This window comes from Solea solea, chromosome 13, assembly GCF_958295425.1.
Source record: "Solea solea chromosome 13, fSolSol10.1, whole genome shotgun sequence".
Lineage (NCBI taxonomy): Eukaryota > Metazoa > Chordata > Actinopteri > Pleuronectiformes > Soleidae > Solea > Solea solea.
The window spans coordinates 2,927,847-2,945,212 of NC_081146.1; the positions used below are offsets into that span (position 1 = coordinate 2,927,847).

Below are 17,366 nucleotides of genomic sequence, written 5' to 3' on the forward strand. Positions count from 1 at the left end.
ACTGAGCTGCTCTTATGTGATTGGCTGATCGGATATTTGCACTCAAAGTGGTTTAACACGTGTTCCTAATAAAGTGGCTGGTGAGTGTAAACACTTTGAATGGAGCAAAATCTCAAACATTCAAACCACACGAGTCATATTGCTGGTGAATTAAATCACAATGGTCACAACAAGACAATCCTTATCCTCAGAAATGTCATTATGAATCTGCTCAGCATGTTCATTCATAGCTGCTCTGAGACTTTATACTTTCATAAACAGAAAACAAAATCCTAGACCACTAAACTGGACACTCTAAATTGACCGTAGGCGTGAGAGTGGATTAGCCTAGAAATCTAGACGCACCCTAGTGGTAGCAAATTGAAATTGCAGCCAGGGTTCCGTCTGGAAACTCCTTGTTAGTTTGCAAGGTGCAAAATCCAAACTCTGGTTTGGCCAATCACATCGGGTATAGAGTCGGTGGGCGGGGTTAAAATAATGCCCACAGACTCCCTGCCGGTCTCTGCTACATGTAAATACAACCAACACCTTGGTGATGGTGCGTGGAATATTAGCTCTTCCAGGACTTGCAGGGTTAGGGTTAATTGCTCTGATCTGATTTATTGTGTGCAGAGGGGAATTTGAAAGACAAACATTTATCCCAACCCCTCAGATCAAACCCTGCCAAATGTGTGTGCCCAGATCAAAAATCATCTTGAAGTAGGTCTAGTTTGCCAGGCTGTGTTGATTGTGGATTGTTGTTTGTCTGTCCCCCACGTCAGCTGAGATTGGCACCAGCGACCCCCGTGACCCTCGTGTGGAGGATAAATGCTGATGTGCATGAGCTTTGCTGTCACTTTGACTGACAGAAAGCAGAACTTACACTATGATTCATCACTCAACGAGAAATAAGGCCAGCTCATCACGAGGGATAAGCCAGTATCAAAGCCAGACTCATGGGGACTAAACCAGGATAAAGGTGATGTTCAAAACTGTGTGTACAAATTGGAATTTCTGCGTCGGCGTTCATTCAATGGAACAATCCCTCGAGTTTGTTTTCCAACTCTGAGAAGTCGGAGCAACCTCATCAACCCTGACATGAGATTCCAAGACGGTTCCACCACTATTGTGACTGTGAACTTATCCGTGGATATGTTGATTTATTGTTGTAGATTGTTTTTTAATCGACTGGTGTTGCTAACAATGGCTAACCCGAGACTTCCGCATGTTTTTTGTTTTTCTTTTGGACTAGAAAATGTTGAACAAATCAGAAAAATAAACCATTGATTGTCATAACAATTGATTTATTTGGAATAAATGCACATATTACAAATCACACATGCATCTGAGCAGCATAAATATAAAAATATGTTATGTGTTTCACATCTTTGTCACTGACAGACAAAGTCAATTGTAAGATGAAAGCTTGATGCTTCTCATTCACAGGTTACTGATACCCTAGGATCAAATCAGTTGTTGTGTACCGAGCTTGTTTTTCTAGTTAATACCTTTGAGTCAATGACGACATCAAGCGTACTTTTGTTTCACTGACATTAAAAGACACAGCAGCCTACAAAGCCTCCAACCAGAGCTAACGACTGTGGGATTATGGAATGAAAAAACTTATAACACCACAGGTTTGTCAATAACACATTCATGCAGAATAAAACCCAGGACCCTCATTATATTCATCACGACTTAACCTTTCACCCTGTTACAACAGGAACATCTACATACTCCCATCATTGCATAAGTGCCTCTCTAAACCAGGATAAAGGCCAGATTAAAACCAGAACAAAACCAGAATCAAAACCATTTCTCGTGAGGTTTAAACCAGAAATAAAAGCCAGGTCATAACAAGGACCACACAAAAATGAGAACCAAACCAGAATAAAGGCCAGACAAGGTCCTCATGAGGTTTAAACCAGAATAAAGGCCAGACAAGGTCCTCATGAGGTTTAAACCAGAATAAAGGCCAGACAAGGTCCTCATGAGGTTTAAACCAGAATAAAGGCCAGACAAGGTCCTCATGAGGTTTAAACCAGAATAAAGGCCAGTTCCTCATGAGGTTTAAACCAGAATAAAAGCCAGTTCCACATGAGGATTTAACCAGAATAAAGGCCAGACAAGGTCCTCATGAGGTGTAAACTAGAATAAAGGCCAGTTCCCCATGAGGTTTAAACCAGAATAAAAGGTCAGACAAAGTCTCCATGAGGATTAAACCAGAATAACAGTCAGTTCCACATGAGGACTAAACCAGAATAATGGTCCATTCCACAGGAGGACTAAACCAGAATAAAGGCCAGTTCCTCAAGAGGTTTAAACCAGACTAAAAGCCAGTTCCTCATGAGGACTAAACCAGAATAAAGGCCAGGTCTTCATGAGAACTTAAAAAGATCATCATGTGGACTAAACCAGAATAAGATCCATGGTCAGGTCATCATGTGGACTAAACCAGACCCTTGTTATATTCCTCACTACTTAACCTTCCACCCTGTTTCAAAAGGAAAATGAATAAACTCCCACCTACATAAGCGTGACTCTGTGGTCCAGTCTAAACAGTCTGAAACAGATTTCCATGCAAAACATCACAAGATTATCCAAACCTAGTATAACATGTAGTTTACACACCTGAGTATTGTATACTTGACAGGAAAGAAACAATAAGTGGCAGAAAATAAAAGTGTAAAATTAAACATTACATATCATGCAACATGGACAAATCAAGTCATGTAAAAGGTCAATGTTGGGTTTTTTTCCAGCACGGTGGGACCCTGACTCCCACCTGAACCCTGTGTCACTGTTACTTTGCTTTTAAATGTCTAACTGGAAAAGTCATCGTCCATTTCCTGAAGAGCTTAGCTTCTCTCATTTTCTTTTCAAGTTTCTAACAATGTCTGTATTCAATATTTTTACCATAATTCCTCCGATTATTGCAGCAACAGAGATATAAAACATCCATTTACCGACACACAAACACAAACAAGGCATAAATAGATTTTGAATAAAAATAAAACCAGTTTAACCTGTACTTTGGTTTTCCAACATTAGAGACAGACCACGTCTCATCCTGGACTTGTCTACACAAACGCGGGTGTTATCGGCTACAAAGACGGGAACTTCAGGTCTACGATGTCAGCTTCAGGAGAGCTGCCGCCGCTGCGGTCGCTGTAGGTGTCCCTGTGATCAAACACAACATTTATATTAAAACAGGGATTATTCTAATATGGTTCCAGGTGCAATGGTGATAACACAGTGTCAGTGTAGGCTGTAATACCCTCTGCACAGCAGCCGTGTTGACATGTTGAAGCAGGACAGGCACACGTGTTATATTCACATTAACGATGGCTCTGTTACAGTCAGGACAGTGCGACAGTGAACCAGCCTGCTGCACGCGAGCCGAGGAAGCTTCATGGAACTCAGCCATCAATGGTGATTTACATTTGTGATTTCCCTACTGTGACCTGAAGCTGTTGCAGCATTGCATTATAATTCATGATTCTCTGTGACTTTTTACAGTTAGTTTCCAATCGACTGGTTATTGTGACATTAACATTGTTAACAAATGATTTAAACTTGAAAATAGGGCCTTAGTGGGGTACGTTGCAAACAAATGATGGACATTATATCACTCCTGACACCATGTCGATGAGAGAAGCAAAAATAGGAATAAAATGAAATGAGTTATCATGACATGAAGCCAATGAGCCTAGACTAAACTAGACAAGTCTAAAAATCTACCCTACCATCTACCCATCTGCACTAAATGAGAAAAAAAGATTGAGAATTGAATGGAATCGTGACCATGAAATCGAAAAAGGATTTGAAAAAATCATGACACCCCTACTCACTATTAGCCATGACAAACAAATGACAAATATTCTGGCACCAGGGATGTCAGATTTCAAGCACTAATGGTGCATTCCATGTGTAGTCGGAACTTTCTAGGCAGGAGCGCCCCCCGGCTTTTCAAAGTTGTAAATCTGAGTCATATTGCTGGTGAATTAAATCACAATGGTCACAACAAGACAATCCATATCCTCAGAAATGTCATTATGAATCTGCTCAGCATGTTCATTTATAGCTGCTCTGAGACTTTATACTTTCATAAACAGAAAACAAAATAGTTACACGACTAAATTGGACACTCTAAATTGACCGTAGGTGTGAGAGTGGATTAGCCTAGAAATCTAGACGCACCCTAGTGGTAGCAAATTGAACTTGCAGCCAGGGTTCCGTCTGGAAACTCCTTGTTAGTTTGCAAGCTGCAAAATCCAAACTCTGGTTTGGCCAATCACATCGGGTATAGAGTCGGTGGGCGGGGTTAACATAATGACCACAGACTTGCGACCGTGTAGTCGGAACTTTCTAGGCAGGAGCGCCCCCCGGCTTTTCCAAGTTGTAAATGTGAGTTACAAACACTGCTACTGTTACCGCAAGTAGCACATTTATAACCGTCGATATACCGATGTCGAGTGTTGTTATTGACTGGTATTTCAACTAACAACAATAGCTAACCCGAGATTCGTAAACATTTCCAACTTGTAAACTGGAATGCGGTGAACTCAGGGGTGACGTCACTCTCAGCTCTGATGTTAATGAAACGCAGCATCAGGTGACGCAGACTTGCGAGTGCTCTGGTTATAAAACACTGCGATTCAAATAAAGCTTATTGCAGTTGTGTGGGGTGAGTTACGGTTGGTCTGAGCTGTGTGTGAGTTTACCGTGGAGAAAGGCGACAGCCCTTGGCCATGAAGCCCGGGAGTTTCCCTGCAGCAGCCAGCAGGAGGCCAAAGTATGGAGGAGATGGTTTGATGGGTCTGGAGGTGAACTCTGGATGGTACTGCACTCCAACAAAGTAACAATGGCCTGAAACGGAAAGAGCAGGTAAATAAGTCAATACTGTATTTATTCATCATAACCAAACAAAGCGTGTTTCTTATTAAACTCACCCTCTAACTCAACAACCTCCATTCTCTCTCCTTCCACATCCTGACCAACAAAATGGAGGCCCTTTGATTCAAAATGGTGCGTCAGCTCAGGATTCACCTGTGAGGATTTTTTAAAATAACAAAGACGTTACTTTATAATACTTCATCATATATTTTTGCAGATCTGCATTAAATTTGCTTTAAAATGCATTTAGTTTGTACCTCAAATCTGTGTCTATGCCTCTCCTCAACATAGTCCGAATCTCCGTACAGTTTTTCTGTTAAAAAATAAATAAATAAATCAGTTATAATTAAACACAAATGTTGAAAATCCACCATTTATTAAATGAGGACACATACTCAGTACACTGGTGTTGGATTTGAAAATGGTCCGTCTCTTCCCCAACCTCATAGTCCCACCCATCTGCCCTGGGTTGTGCTCCGGCATGTCAATCACCTGCCAGGAAGAAACAAGACAATAAAGGGATAGTTCAGCCTTTTTTTTTTATGGTTGTACAAGATAGTGACGAGCAGTCACACCTGACTGTGGTGTGTTCATCCCATCCAGCTTCATTCTCACTATCAGCACGGACACTTCATCTTTCTGTCACGCTTTCTCACCATTTGACAGCGTTGGAAACTCCCCCCTCTTCCACACCAAAGAGAAAATCAGCAATTTTCCATCACAGCACACAGGAGTTGTTGATCCTCATGCTGCCTCCATCACTGAGTTTCAAATGTGTTATGTTGTGACTCTGGTTTGAAATCCTTCGTTCAGATGTACCATCAGTTTACAGGAGGCAGCAGTCGACCAGCAGCTGATCTTTCTCTATAGATTTTAATCTTGGCATACAGTTTACAGGCATGATAGAACCGCACTATTATGCCGTGTTGTTGATGTACTTAAGTGAAACATGACATGGGCTTTTATATTGAAAACCTCCCAAAAAAACACTTCATAAAATGTATTGATTGTGTCGGTGCTTGAATTCCTGTCCCGCTCTTGCTGAATTGAAGCGTTGTCTTTCGATGCCGCGGGATAGGCATTCAGTGGAATCAGGGGGGAAGCAGTTTATAAACTTCAGTATCCAGTTGGCAAAGGCTGTCTGACACAAGGCCCTAGTATACTTCTGCGCATAGCGATTTTTGTGTCATAAACGTGCAACATATTGATTGCACGTTTTTGGAACTGCGGGCAAAGAGTGTGTGGACAGCGCACGCTGAAACTGAATCTCCACCCCACCGGTAGGAGTATTAAGCCCCGCTCACCAAGCAGAAAAAAACGTTCACCAACAGAAGTAGTCACCAAGGATAGTCACCGGCTGACACCCCGACTCCCCGCTGATGAGCCGCTCGAAGCAGACGTGTCCCAGGGAGCTGTAGCATCGTTCACTTCTTCTTTGGTAGGAATGCGTCCTATTCCCTTGTGTCCAGACTTGTACAGCCACCCGGTGGTGAAGTCAGATACTACAGGACCCCGATGTGCGAGTATACCAGGGTATACTGTATCAGGGCCTTTAAGCAAGTGTAGATTTTGTTTGTTTTTTTCTTGCATCTGCACTAGCAGCAAAGTTGGCTTTGCATGCAGGGGGAGAACATAGTGTCGTCAGTGCAGACTTTATTTATACAACCACACTTTCATACAACATTGACCAGTGCAGTGCCCATTCAATATGTGCCTGTTTTTTGTGTATTTATGTGCTCGATGGTTTCTTTTCACTGTGCGAGGAAGCAGAAGTGCCCTTTTTTAGTGATTTCTCCCAATATCTCTTGCATTTCTTATCCAAACAACACACACCGGTGCCCTTTGCAAGTCAGACAGATATGCATGTATAGAGAAATTTAAACACAGCTAAAGAAATGGAACCTACCACAGGGTGTTTGGATTCGGGATCAAATTCTGTGGAGTTTGCATCTGAAAGAGAAGAGTGAAACTGATCTCAGCTCCAAACAAGTTGTGAGTAGCTTCATCATTTATGAAACCAGAGGAATTCAATGATCCTTGACAGAGTGCCCAAGCCGACCGTGCAATAACTTACCTTCCCATCCAAGAACTTCTCGGGCAAACTCGCACACTGCCAGCTGCATGCCCAAACAAACCCCTGCACAAAACCAGACCAGCAGAATTCATGCATAATTGAGAGCTGTTGTTAGAACTTGAGCAAACAGTGAACAAGAGCCCTTATAAATAAACCACTTTCATGGATAATGGTGCAGTTATTACTGTGTGTATTATTTAGTTAAAAAGTATGTGTCTGCGTAAAGCAGGCCTGGTTCAGTCAGTACATTTACACTCAAGTCACAATTGAGAGCTGAAATCACACCCAAGACACACATCGACGATGTGAGGACGCGAAAAGGCTTCTTATAAATCTACAAACACATTTATCGGTTCCTGCACTTTACAGTTTTCATATTGTATTTACACACATTTAGGATTTAACTTCAGAATAAAAGTCTTCTTAACTATTGTCATTTTTTTAGGTGAAGGGAAGGACAGTATAATATGAGAGGGTTGTTTATCTTTAAAAACATCTATTTAGTATTTTGAATGGATTCTCACTTGTGTGAATGTTTTAGTTTGGGAAGTCAAACTATGGAAAGAAATTCATTCAAAAAACATCTTTAAATTATAGTCTATTTGAAAGTAATATTTGTCCTGCTTTGTTTTTCCTGATCACATTGCTGATATTGTGGGATATTTAATGGATTGTACAGCAGAGGTAAAAATCAGCCTTGGGCTTCAGTTTATTCTTTATTTTGGTTAGTGTTTAGAGTGTAATGATTTTCTGAACAGCTCAGTGGAGCTTTAAGGATCAGTATCATATGATACTATCCTGTCTTCACACTTCGTCACCACACTTGTGTGACTGTGTTAATCCTCAGCATTTTAAAATGAGATGAAGTGCTATGAACTGTGTTTATATCTTGTCAAATAAATCACATGAAATATTGCCACATTCTTTTAGAAGTGTAGACAAGGGGGTAGTAAAAAAAACAACCCAAAAACTTGATTCTTAGATGCATCGTAATTAATAATCTTTAATAAAAACTCTCAGCAGTCTTCAAAAGGCCTTGTTGCATCATTGAACCTTTTTATGATACTACCATGTTCTCTTTATTTTATATAAATACATGAAATAAAAAATAAATATGCAATAAATTAAAGTTTTCTTTGTATAACACTTAATACTTTATAATCTACATTATCAAATGATAATGATGGAGGCAGAATTGATGAGTCAAGTTCAAAGTTTTGGATTCTCTCTCACCCAGAAATGGCTTGTTCTGTTTTCTTGCCCACTTAATGGCCAGAATCTTGCCTTCTGTTCCTCTCACACCGAAACCACCTGGTACCAGCACACCGCTGTGGGAGGAATACAGAATACATGCATTTTATTAGATACAGGGCTGTTGCCAATGCAGTGCATACAATAGTGTAAACACAGGGAAGGAGTTTCATTTATGATCCACATTTACCAGCAGAATGAAGAAAATTGTGTCATCTCATTACCGTTTATTCAGCTGCGCCGGTTTAATGTTTTGTTCTTCTGGGATTTTTCAAGTAAACTATCTCTTGATTTTACTCTGAATAATCAGAAAAACAAACATCCCCTGAGCAACAACAGCTCGGCAGATGCAGACTTATTTAAACGGATAGGAAAAGGTTCCACTCTGTAGAGCCAAGAACAGAAACACTTTCTGCTCATCTCTGGCATCGTCGACTCGGGCTGTGCAATTCGTCATTTTCAAATCAAAATTGCAATTTGAGAAAATGCAATTAGCAAATTGCAAACGCTGAAATTGATTGCAATGAGTTAATGACCTACCAGTTTCAGTGCCTGGGATTGTTTACAGCAAGGCCATATTAGTTTTTATAATTTATTTTTTCATTCACAGCTTTTTTAATGACTTTTTCTGTTGTTCTCTGTCAATTAATAAAATGTAATACACACATGCTTGAAGCAATCCATTTCTTTATCCTTGCATTAAAACACCAAGTCTATTTTCATGGTATCTGATGTGGTAACGCTCCGTCAAGTTTTAAATCCATTACACAGAGGATATTAAACAGAAGCTTGACTTACAAAAACGATTGCATCTCAAATCGAGAAACGATTAGGGCTTTTTTTTTTCACCCCCAAAGTCTTTCAGGCCTATAGTGGACTTTAATTGCAAAGATCTTTTGAGATCTTTAGAAACAAGTGCTCAATATCTGATCATAGCAGTTTACAACAGACTTAATGAAAAAGTGCATTTCTACAAAGTACAGAATTCCCAACTGAAGTGACAAGAGCTGCTATAATCATGTAGCATGAATTACAATACTCTGACAGTGAAGTATATTGTCTTAAGAGTATTGAGTTGTAGAATTTCACCATCTTTCAGACCTTGGGGCACAAGTGTTCCCTTGGATTTGTCTACTCACTCAGCACTGCAGAGTTTGTGCCAGGCCTCGTGATATTTCACTGGTTCGTCTTGCAGCGTGGCAGCCTCCAGGTCTGCAGAGTCTACGTACTGTAATAACAACACACGCAGCATTTGGAAGGAGTTAGGGTCAGTTAGTAAGGAGCATTTGGATCAGTTAACATCATGGCCAACACACTCAAAGACCACACATGCAAATACAGGCACATTTCTAGGATTAATCCAGTTTTCTAACAAAGATCACAAAAGCAGAGACGGAAATTCCAGAGACTAATAAAAAAAAATAAGAAAGTGTGAAGTGTTTACATACCTTGACGTCCAGTTTGTGATTAATTGCGAGGGCCGAGTGCTCAAGGGCCTTAATAACCGACGTGTAGGAGTCAGATAACTTTGTATACTTCCCCACCAGAGCAATGGAAACTTTCTCCAGGAGACGGTCAGATCTGAGGACAGAGGAAAATGATTTAGAGACCTGATCATGTGCATTATTTAATCACATCCACACAGCTACTCTATGAACAATTCAATGTTTATTTGATTTTTACCTCAGCTTCCCGTGTGCTGCAGTGACTGCAGAATAATTTGGTTTTTGGTTAAACTGACTGTTCTATAACAGATTGATTTTATCCCTTTTGTGTCTGTATGTTCCAGCTTTCTTCCAGAGACAAAGACGCAGAAACAAAGACAAAACTCCCTCACCGGTCAGCCATCTCCTTCCACTTTGTGAGCATCTTTCTGGGCTTGGGCTCGACGGGCAGGTTCAGACGCTCACAGAAGTACCTCATGACGCCTTGTTCCAGCAGCAGCAGAGGCACTCTGTACACTGTAGAGACATCTTGGACACACACCACCTAAGAAGAAGACAAGAGGAACGTCAACGTCAAACCTCCCTCTCTGATACACAATAGGGCTAGGCAATATATTGATATTGTACTATATCATGACATGAGACAAGATATCTTCATATCGTCATATTGTGATGAGGTAGCTGTGATGTCGTTTATTGGATTTAGAGACTGTTGCATGAATAATCATTATACTTTAATAATCTAAATACATATATTACTCTGAATCATTTGTAAAATATATCAAATATTATATATACATATGTATGTATATATATATATACATATATATATATATATATATATATACATACACATATATATATATATATATATATATATATATATATATATATATATATATATATATATATATATATATATATATATATATATGTGTGTGTGTATGTATGTATATAAACATACATATAGTCAAATATGGTCAAATTGTCGATTCCATGTACTTTTTAGGCAATTTTGTTTCGGTTTCTAACACATATCCTTCATTTAACATTAAAAAGCCCCAAAAGTGGGCTTTGTCATCTGGAAGTGACCTTGTCACTCAAGGTCACTTCCAATCCTTAAAACTACAGACACGAGCGCACACACTGACAATAGTTTTGGGCACTAATTAGGAGTGCAATACTGTGTGCGTATCAACATTCAGTGCATACTGTTTTCGCCAACCACATAACACATCTAACGTTGAAGGAAAGTCACAACGCAGTATGCTAACATCACTAACATGGCGAGTTCAGAGAACACACGGGAGGTAGAAGACCCCTTTTGCCACATTGAACACCAGGAAAGCATTTCCACTGGAATCATGTTGTCATGCCAACAAAGCAAGAACAAACATCACGAAAGAAAGTACTGGTGTAGTTTTATGTCAAGACATTGACTCCACGCACACACAGACAGACAGACAGACAGACAGACAGACAGACAGACAGACAGAAAGAGAGAGAGAGAGAAGCTTCTTTACCGAGTCCGTGCTCTGATCTCTCCCTCTTTCTCTCATATGAACATCATTTACACCGGTTGCACTTTTATTGTGACATTCTTTTAATGACAATATCCATAACATCATGACCCTGAGATTGTGGTCCCTATGAAGTTGCAGATACCTATTGGAGGCCTTATAATATTAAATAAACCTTCTTTAATACCTAAATTACAGAGCAATGGTCCAACACATCCATCTGTGTGGGTGATTTTCAATTTATTATGTTTTTTTTTTTACATCGCCATGCGACAACATCTCTTCAGAAGAGGAGAAAAACAAGCAACAGGCATGCTGATCCAAAATAATACTGCAGCAACTGCGATATGACATTATCACAATATTTAAGTCACGTTACGATATTCTCATCATGAGAAATGATAAATTGCAATATACTCACATAACAGCTGTAACATTTTAGATGGTCACACACCATCTAGAGGACTCAAATGTCAACTGATTATTTTATACTAATCTGCAAAATGTTCGTTTATTTGTAACATAAGTAGAAAAAGTAATGTGCTTAAAATAATTATCGATACTATCTCAAAAGCGATATAATATTGCCATTCAAAATATCACAATATTTCACTGTATCGATCACCCCCCCACCTCTAGGTGTTATAGCTGTGTCATGTGAGGACTTATTTTAGCAACGTCAGCTAATTATGATGCACCTGTACCCATACCAGAGCTTTGCTCAGCTCTGCTCAGTCTCTTTCTCAGAAAAACTTGTTAAGAAGCAGAGAGTGAGACTATGACCTCATTTTTAATTAGCCACAGTAACTCGATGAAGTTTGGAGAAGATTTTAAAAAGGTGTCAAAATTTGGATGCCATCCAAGCCTAACACAGACAGACAATCACAAACGTTCACAGGGATGCATATATGATGCAATTTAATGCCAGCTGTGAACCGCTGTGATGGGATCTTTTCGTGTGATGTTGGTCCCTCACCTGTGAGGGCTCCACATGACAAAACATGGAGATCTTCTCCTTGACGGATGTTTCTAGGGGTGTAGCACAGCGGCACATGATCTGACAAAGAAATGAATGTTCATGTTAAACGTATTATACAGCAGGACCAGCGTCTCAAAGAGCTTCCTCTGCCCACACCACATGATGAATGCATACCCAACAGTTAGTACCTTGAGGGCACCTTTAGATTTGTTGTTTAAGCAATGCTATAATGACCACACAGTATAATTATTTCTCAAAAACTTCATTGGAACACATCCAGAAAACAAGGGAAACACAGAAAAAACAGTTTCTACACTGGAAAAAGTTTACACTTGAAATTGAACAGCAACATGACCCTGGCTCTCTTAAACCTGGTGTGGAACCCTAATCAGTTTTATTGGTAAAACCTGTGTTTGTCCTACTATAATATCTGCTGTGAAAAAGGTCTATTACACCAGGTTTATTCATGACATGCTTGTGCATTACATATACATGTATGAGGTATACTCATTGACAGCTTGCTAATATATAACACCCGAGTCATCATTCCAGTCCAAATGCAATGGATCACAGAATTTGACTGCCAGAAAAACAACAAAGCTGGCGGTGCCTTGAGACTTCTGCACAGTACTGTAAGTGGAAGGACAGAATAGCTTATTTATAATTGGGGTCAAAAAGGAAATGTTGTAGAATGTAAAACCAAACTCACCAAATCTGGAGACAGGCCAAGACCCCTGAGCTCTCGCACACTGTTTTGGGTTGGTTTGGTTTTTTGCTCTCCTGTGGTACTGGGCTAAGGAAACAAATACAGCACAAACCAAAATTAAATTCAATACTTCATGTATTATACTGGACATCAAATCCCACAAGCCACAATTCTTTAATGCCATACAATAATACTAAAGCAGTCATTTTGCAAATGCCCTGCCTAATAAAGACTATGTTTTTTCTGTGCAGTGATTCATATACCTGTGGTATCAAGCTGACGTGGATGTTGCAGAAGTTCTCCTTCTTCACCTTGAACTGGAACTGTCTGAAGGCTTCAATGAAGGGCATGCTCTCGATGTCCCCCACTGTGCCTCCCAGCTGTCGACACAGAAATAACAGCTTAGACAACAAAACCAAACGCATGAATAAACAGTTCTGGTTCTCAGAATCGTACATACACCGACACAGACTTGGCAAGTACACAAGTACAGCAAGTCATTAACTGCACTGAGCCCATAACTCTGTCTGAGCCGCTTTTGATGTATGTCATATAAGAAAAACCTCTGCTGGAGGCAAAGTAATAATTAAACTTGGTTTATGAGACTTTGGCTTGGAAATACCAGATGTCAAACACACCCTTGATTTATACCACTAGCTTAATTAGTTTCTTAACCTACTAATAACAGGCACTAAAGCAGAGTCTGACTTACACAAGTGGATAAAACAATTTTAGCCTTTCAAAATAACATTTGTTTCCTGCTTCAGTGAATCATCACTTGTGTAGGCTCAGTTTCTCCACACTTGCCAAGTGGGGCCAGTATTTTCTTCATCTCTCGACGAAGCTGATTTCATTTCTGATTGAAAACCTCCTCGACTCCACTTTATAGCACTAGAAAATGCCCCAGTCAGTTATTTCAGAGTAGCCCATGGGAGTTGTTGAAATACAACATTGTTGTGTCTTCGCCTTGAATATAAAATGTGTCCTAGACTAATAATTTACCTCTATAACACAAACTTGAGGCTCCACATCATCGTCGTCGACTGAAATTTTTGCCTGCTTCATTACCCAGTCCTGGATGGCATCTGTGATGTGAGGTACCACTAACAAAACAAGGACACACACAATGGTCTAAATGTATAGAAGTAGTTTCACATGTCGCTTGTGTTGACACATGCATCATCCACAAAGTGGGCGCACAGCATTTAAACTCAAGCAGATGGTAGCAGAATGACCATGATATTAGAGCTGAAACGATTAATCGATTACTAAATTAATCGACAACTATTTTGATAATCGAATAATCGGTTTGAAGCTTTTTTCATGATTAAAACAAGATTTCCGATTGTTTAAGCTTCTTAAATGTGAATGTTTTCTTCATTTCTTTGCTCTGGAGAACAAAGAAATCATCAAAAGTTAATCATTTTGGTTTGTGGACAAAACAAGACATTTGAGAACATCATCATTTCCAGATTCGACGAACACGATCAACATTTTTTAAGATTAATTGATTATGAAAATAATCGTTAGTTGCAGCTCTACATGATATGTTATAATTTACCTTGGACAGTCTTGCCCAGGTAGTCTCCCCTCCTCTCCTTGTTTATTACAGACTGGTAGATCTTTCCAGTGGTGAGGTTGTTGTCTCTGGTGAGCTTGATGTCCAGGAAACGCTCGTAGTTGCCCAAGTCCAGATCCACCTCCCCGCCATCATCAAGAACAAATACTTCACCTGCACGACACAGACATTTCTACCATTCAAAAAACCAACGTAGAGTAAGAGTTATATGAGGGACGTATGCATATTAGCATATCAACAAGGCCAAAAATTTAGAAAGCATTTCAATTTGTGAGGCGACAACAATGGAGCGCTGCTGTGTCCCTCTGTACACAACCTCCACTACATTGTATAATAAGTTGCTTAATGCTCTTGGTAACTTCTGCAGACACTGACTGTAGAACAAACCTACATATTTGGGTGACAGCTTACTGGAAATAGTCAAACTGGATTATTGAGAACCAGGAATTGACTGTGCATATAGTCAATCACCTTGGTTAAACAACCCACTGGCATTTTTCACATGTTTAAGGCGCTATTTTAAAAACCACCTTATACTTTAAAAAGGGCTTTCTGACAAACATCCCTGAAAATATGCAAAATAAAGTATAAACACTGTCCCTGTTGACATCAAAACAATGGATAAATCATGTTCCAGTTCTCACATTTCCCACTGACTGTTGTCTACAGTAAACAATGCTTGCTTTATGATAACTTTTTTCTTTCCTTACCCCCCCTGACATGGTCTGGTCTGTGTTTCTGAGCAAGGTAAGGTGCACACACAGTAGAGCTGAAACAATTACTCAATTAATCGATTATTAAGGGATAACTAAATTAATCGTCAACTATTTTGATAATGGATTATCATTTGGAAGCTTTTTTCATGATTAAAACGAGATTTCTGATTGTTTCAGCATCTTAAATGTGAATATGTTCTGGTTTCTTTGCTCCATATAACAAAGAAAACATGTAATCTTACTGAATCATTTTGGTTTGTGGACAGTACAAGACATTCGAGAACATCATCATTTCCAGGTTTCCAGGTTTTTATGGACCAAACGATAACTATTTATTATTTGAGAAAATAATCGACAGATTAACCGATTATGAAAATGATCCTTCGTTGCAGCACAAGTACACAGTGCGCATGACTTGTGGGCATGCTTGTGTCCTTTTCCATTTACGTTGCATTTCTGTAGCAGCATAACAGTGCCACATATAGGTCTGGCATATGTACTACAGTCGATTTGGGTTATTTCGCGTAGATGAAGACATTTCATGTTTATGGATATTTAGGGGAAAAAAAGAGAAAAGTTTCCATGTGGCTAAAGCTTAAATAAATATCTCACACAAACCAGAACTGTCCCTTTAGAGACATTAAAACACACTTATTTCCTTACCGTGTTCATATGGTGAAAAGGTGCCAGCATCAATGTTAATGTAGGGGTCGATTTTGATGGCTGTCACATGAAGGCCACAGGACTTGAGGATTGTTCCCACGCTGCTCGCTATGATGCCTTTGCCAATACCAGATATGACTCCTCCAGTTACCAGGATGTACTTCATGGTGACCAATAAATATCTATGCACATGTGAAACACATATCATTCAACAAATAATCCAGCAGATGTTCTGATAAAACCCGACACAGTCTGGGCGTGTGTTCAACAAAACTCGCTTAACCACATATTGATGCAACACAAGACTTTATGTTTCTATTATATTCATTAAATGTTATTTTCTCACTGGATTCACATATAAAAAGGTTTATGTTTATTCTTCACTCAGGTGACTTGTTAAATGCTGTTGTTTTCATACTTGCAGGTGGACATACCGGTTTGTTTACATCTAAATTTCGAGCTGAACCTTCATACACATACGTTTTATATGGCATATAGACATTGGACGAGTAAAACTGAAAAAAGCATCTCAACACAAAACCCTCAACTGAGGATGTGTTCAAAGCTGCTCATATGTCTTTGTTTACAGTCACATACTTTAAGAATTAGTGGCGGGAAATTGCAGGGCACAGAAATATGCCGGAAGAGACATCTGTAGCGTGAGCCACTTGTGTTAAAACACTCCACTGTTTATAAACATGTATGAATACTTTATTCATGTTGTAATAAAGCGCCATTAAATACAAATGTAAAACATAGGCTGTAAAATATAGGCTGTTTGGTTAGCTTACTTGGCTATACGCCAAATCACCAACCGTTTGTACAACGCCGTCACAATTTCCCAGACTGAACGTTAACTACGTAGTGATTAATAAACAACAGATTCACCCGTGTGCAGCCAACGTAAGTAAAAACAACAACAGTCCTCTTACACATCGAGCTACGATAGGACGCACGTTTGCAGCATTGGTAGCTAGATGACAAGTCTTTCTCGCGCTCAACGTAAAAAGCATTTCATAAAACAAATTCTCACCTAACGGCTACAGAGAAGCTGGCGTTCAAATGTGCGCTGCCGAGTAACCTTTAAGTGTCTTCTATTTTCGGAGCGTGATGCTCCGGCAGAGACAGTTAACACGTGTAGGACAGACTGACATTACAGCGCTGCTGAGCTGCTTCCTGTCACTGATGCCGTTGGTTCCTCCCGCCTCTTATTCTTCGCAGTAATGTCGATGCAAACACGTTTTTGGTCCATCACTGCCACCTACTGGCATGGAGTAGAATCTCCATATATTTCCATTGCATTAATACGAAAGTGCCCAAACAACGCCTTCTTGTAGGTTGTTTCCCCCATTTTGAAAATAAACAAACAATAATCTTGTCTTATATCAACCTCCCTCTGTATTTATAAAACCAGCTTCTTCTTCCCACTTTCTTTTATCTTATGTGAAACTGCTCATATTTTGTCACTTCCTTTAGTGGCTTATTTTCATACATTTCCCCCTTGTGGGACTAATAAAGGACTATCATATCGTATCTGTTTACTTTTTTATGATCTCTA

At 39.5% G+C, this 17,366-nt stretch overlaps 1 protein-coding gene across 1 annotated transcript; it reads right to left on the reverse strand.

Moving 5' to 3' along the window:
- Window positions 1-1,470: 1,470 nt before the first annotated feature.
- Window positions 1,471-17,004, reverse strand: LOC131471680 (CTP synthase 1-like). The gene is made up of 18 exons (XM_058648361.1): window positions 16,842-17,004; window positions 15,809-15,990; window positions 14,412-14,582; window positions 13,853-13,953; window positions 13,114-13,230; window positions 12,854-12,937; window positions 12,142-12,222; window positions 10,038-10,189; window positions 9,649-9,781; window positions 9,340-9,428; window positions 8,183-8,277; window positions 6,950-7,012; window positions 6,782-6,825; window positions 5,271-5,367; window positions 5,133-5,188; window positions 4,932-5,028; window positions 4,704-4,848; window positions 1,471-3,159 (listed from the first exon to the last, which is right to left on the reverse strand). Exons 2-18 carry the CDS (start codon window positions 15,972-15,974, stop codon window positions 3,084-3,086), a joined length of 1,767 nt encoding a protein of 588 aa, XP_058504344.1. The 5' UTR covers window positions 15,975-15,990; window positions 16,842-17,004; the 3' UTR covers window positions 1,471-3,083.
- Between the last annotated feature and the right edge of the window lie 362 nt (window positions 17,005-17,366).

Excerpts from the sequence above, each read along its gene's own strand:
- LOC131471680 (XM_058648361.1), bottom strand. The coding sequence starts at position 15,974 with ATGAAGTACATCCTGGTAACTGGAGGAGTCATATCTGGTATTGGCAAA. Across the intron at positions 12,223-12,853 it reads TTGGCCTGTCTCCAGATTTG|ATCATGTGCCGCTGTGCTAC; the intron begins GTGAGTTTGGTT and ends TTTCTTTGTCAG. Across the intron at positions 5,368-6,781 it reads CCGAATCCAAACACCCTGTG|GTGATTGACATGCCGGAGCA; the intron begins GTAGGTTCCATT and ends TCTTCCTGGCAG.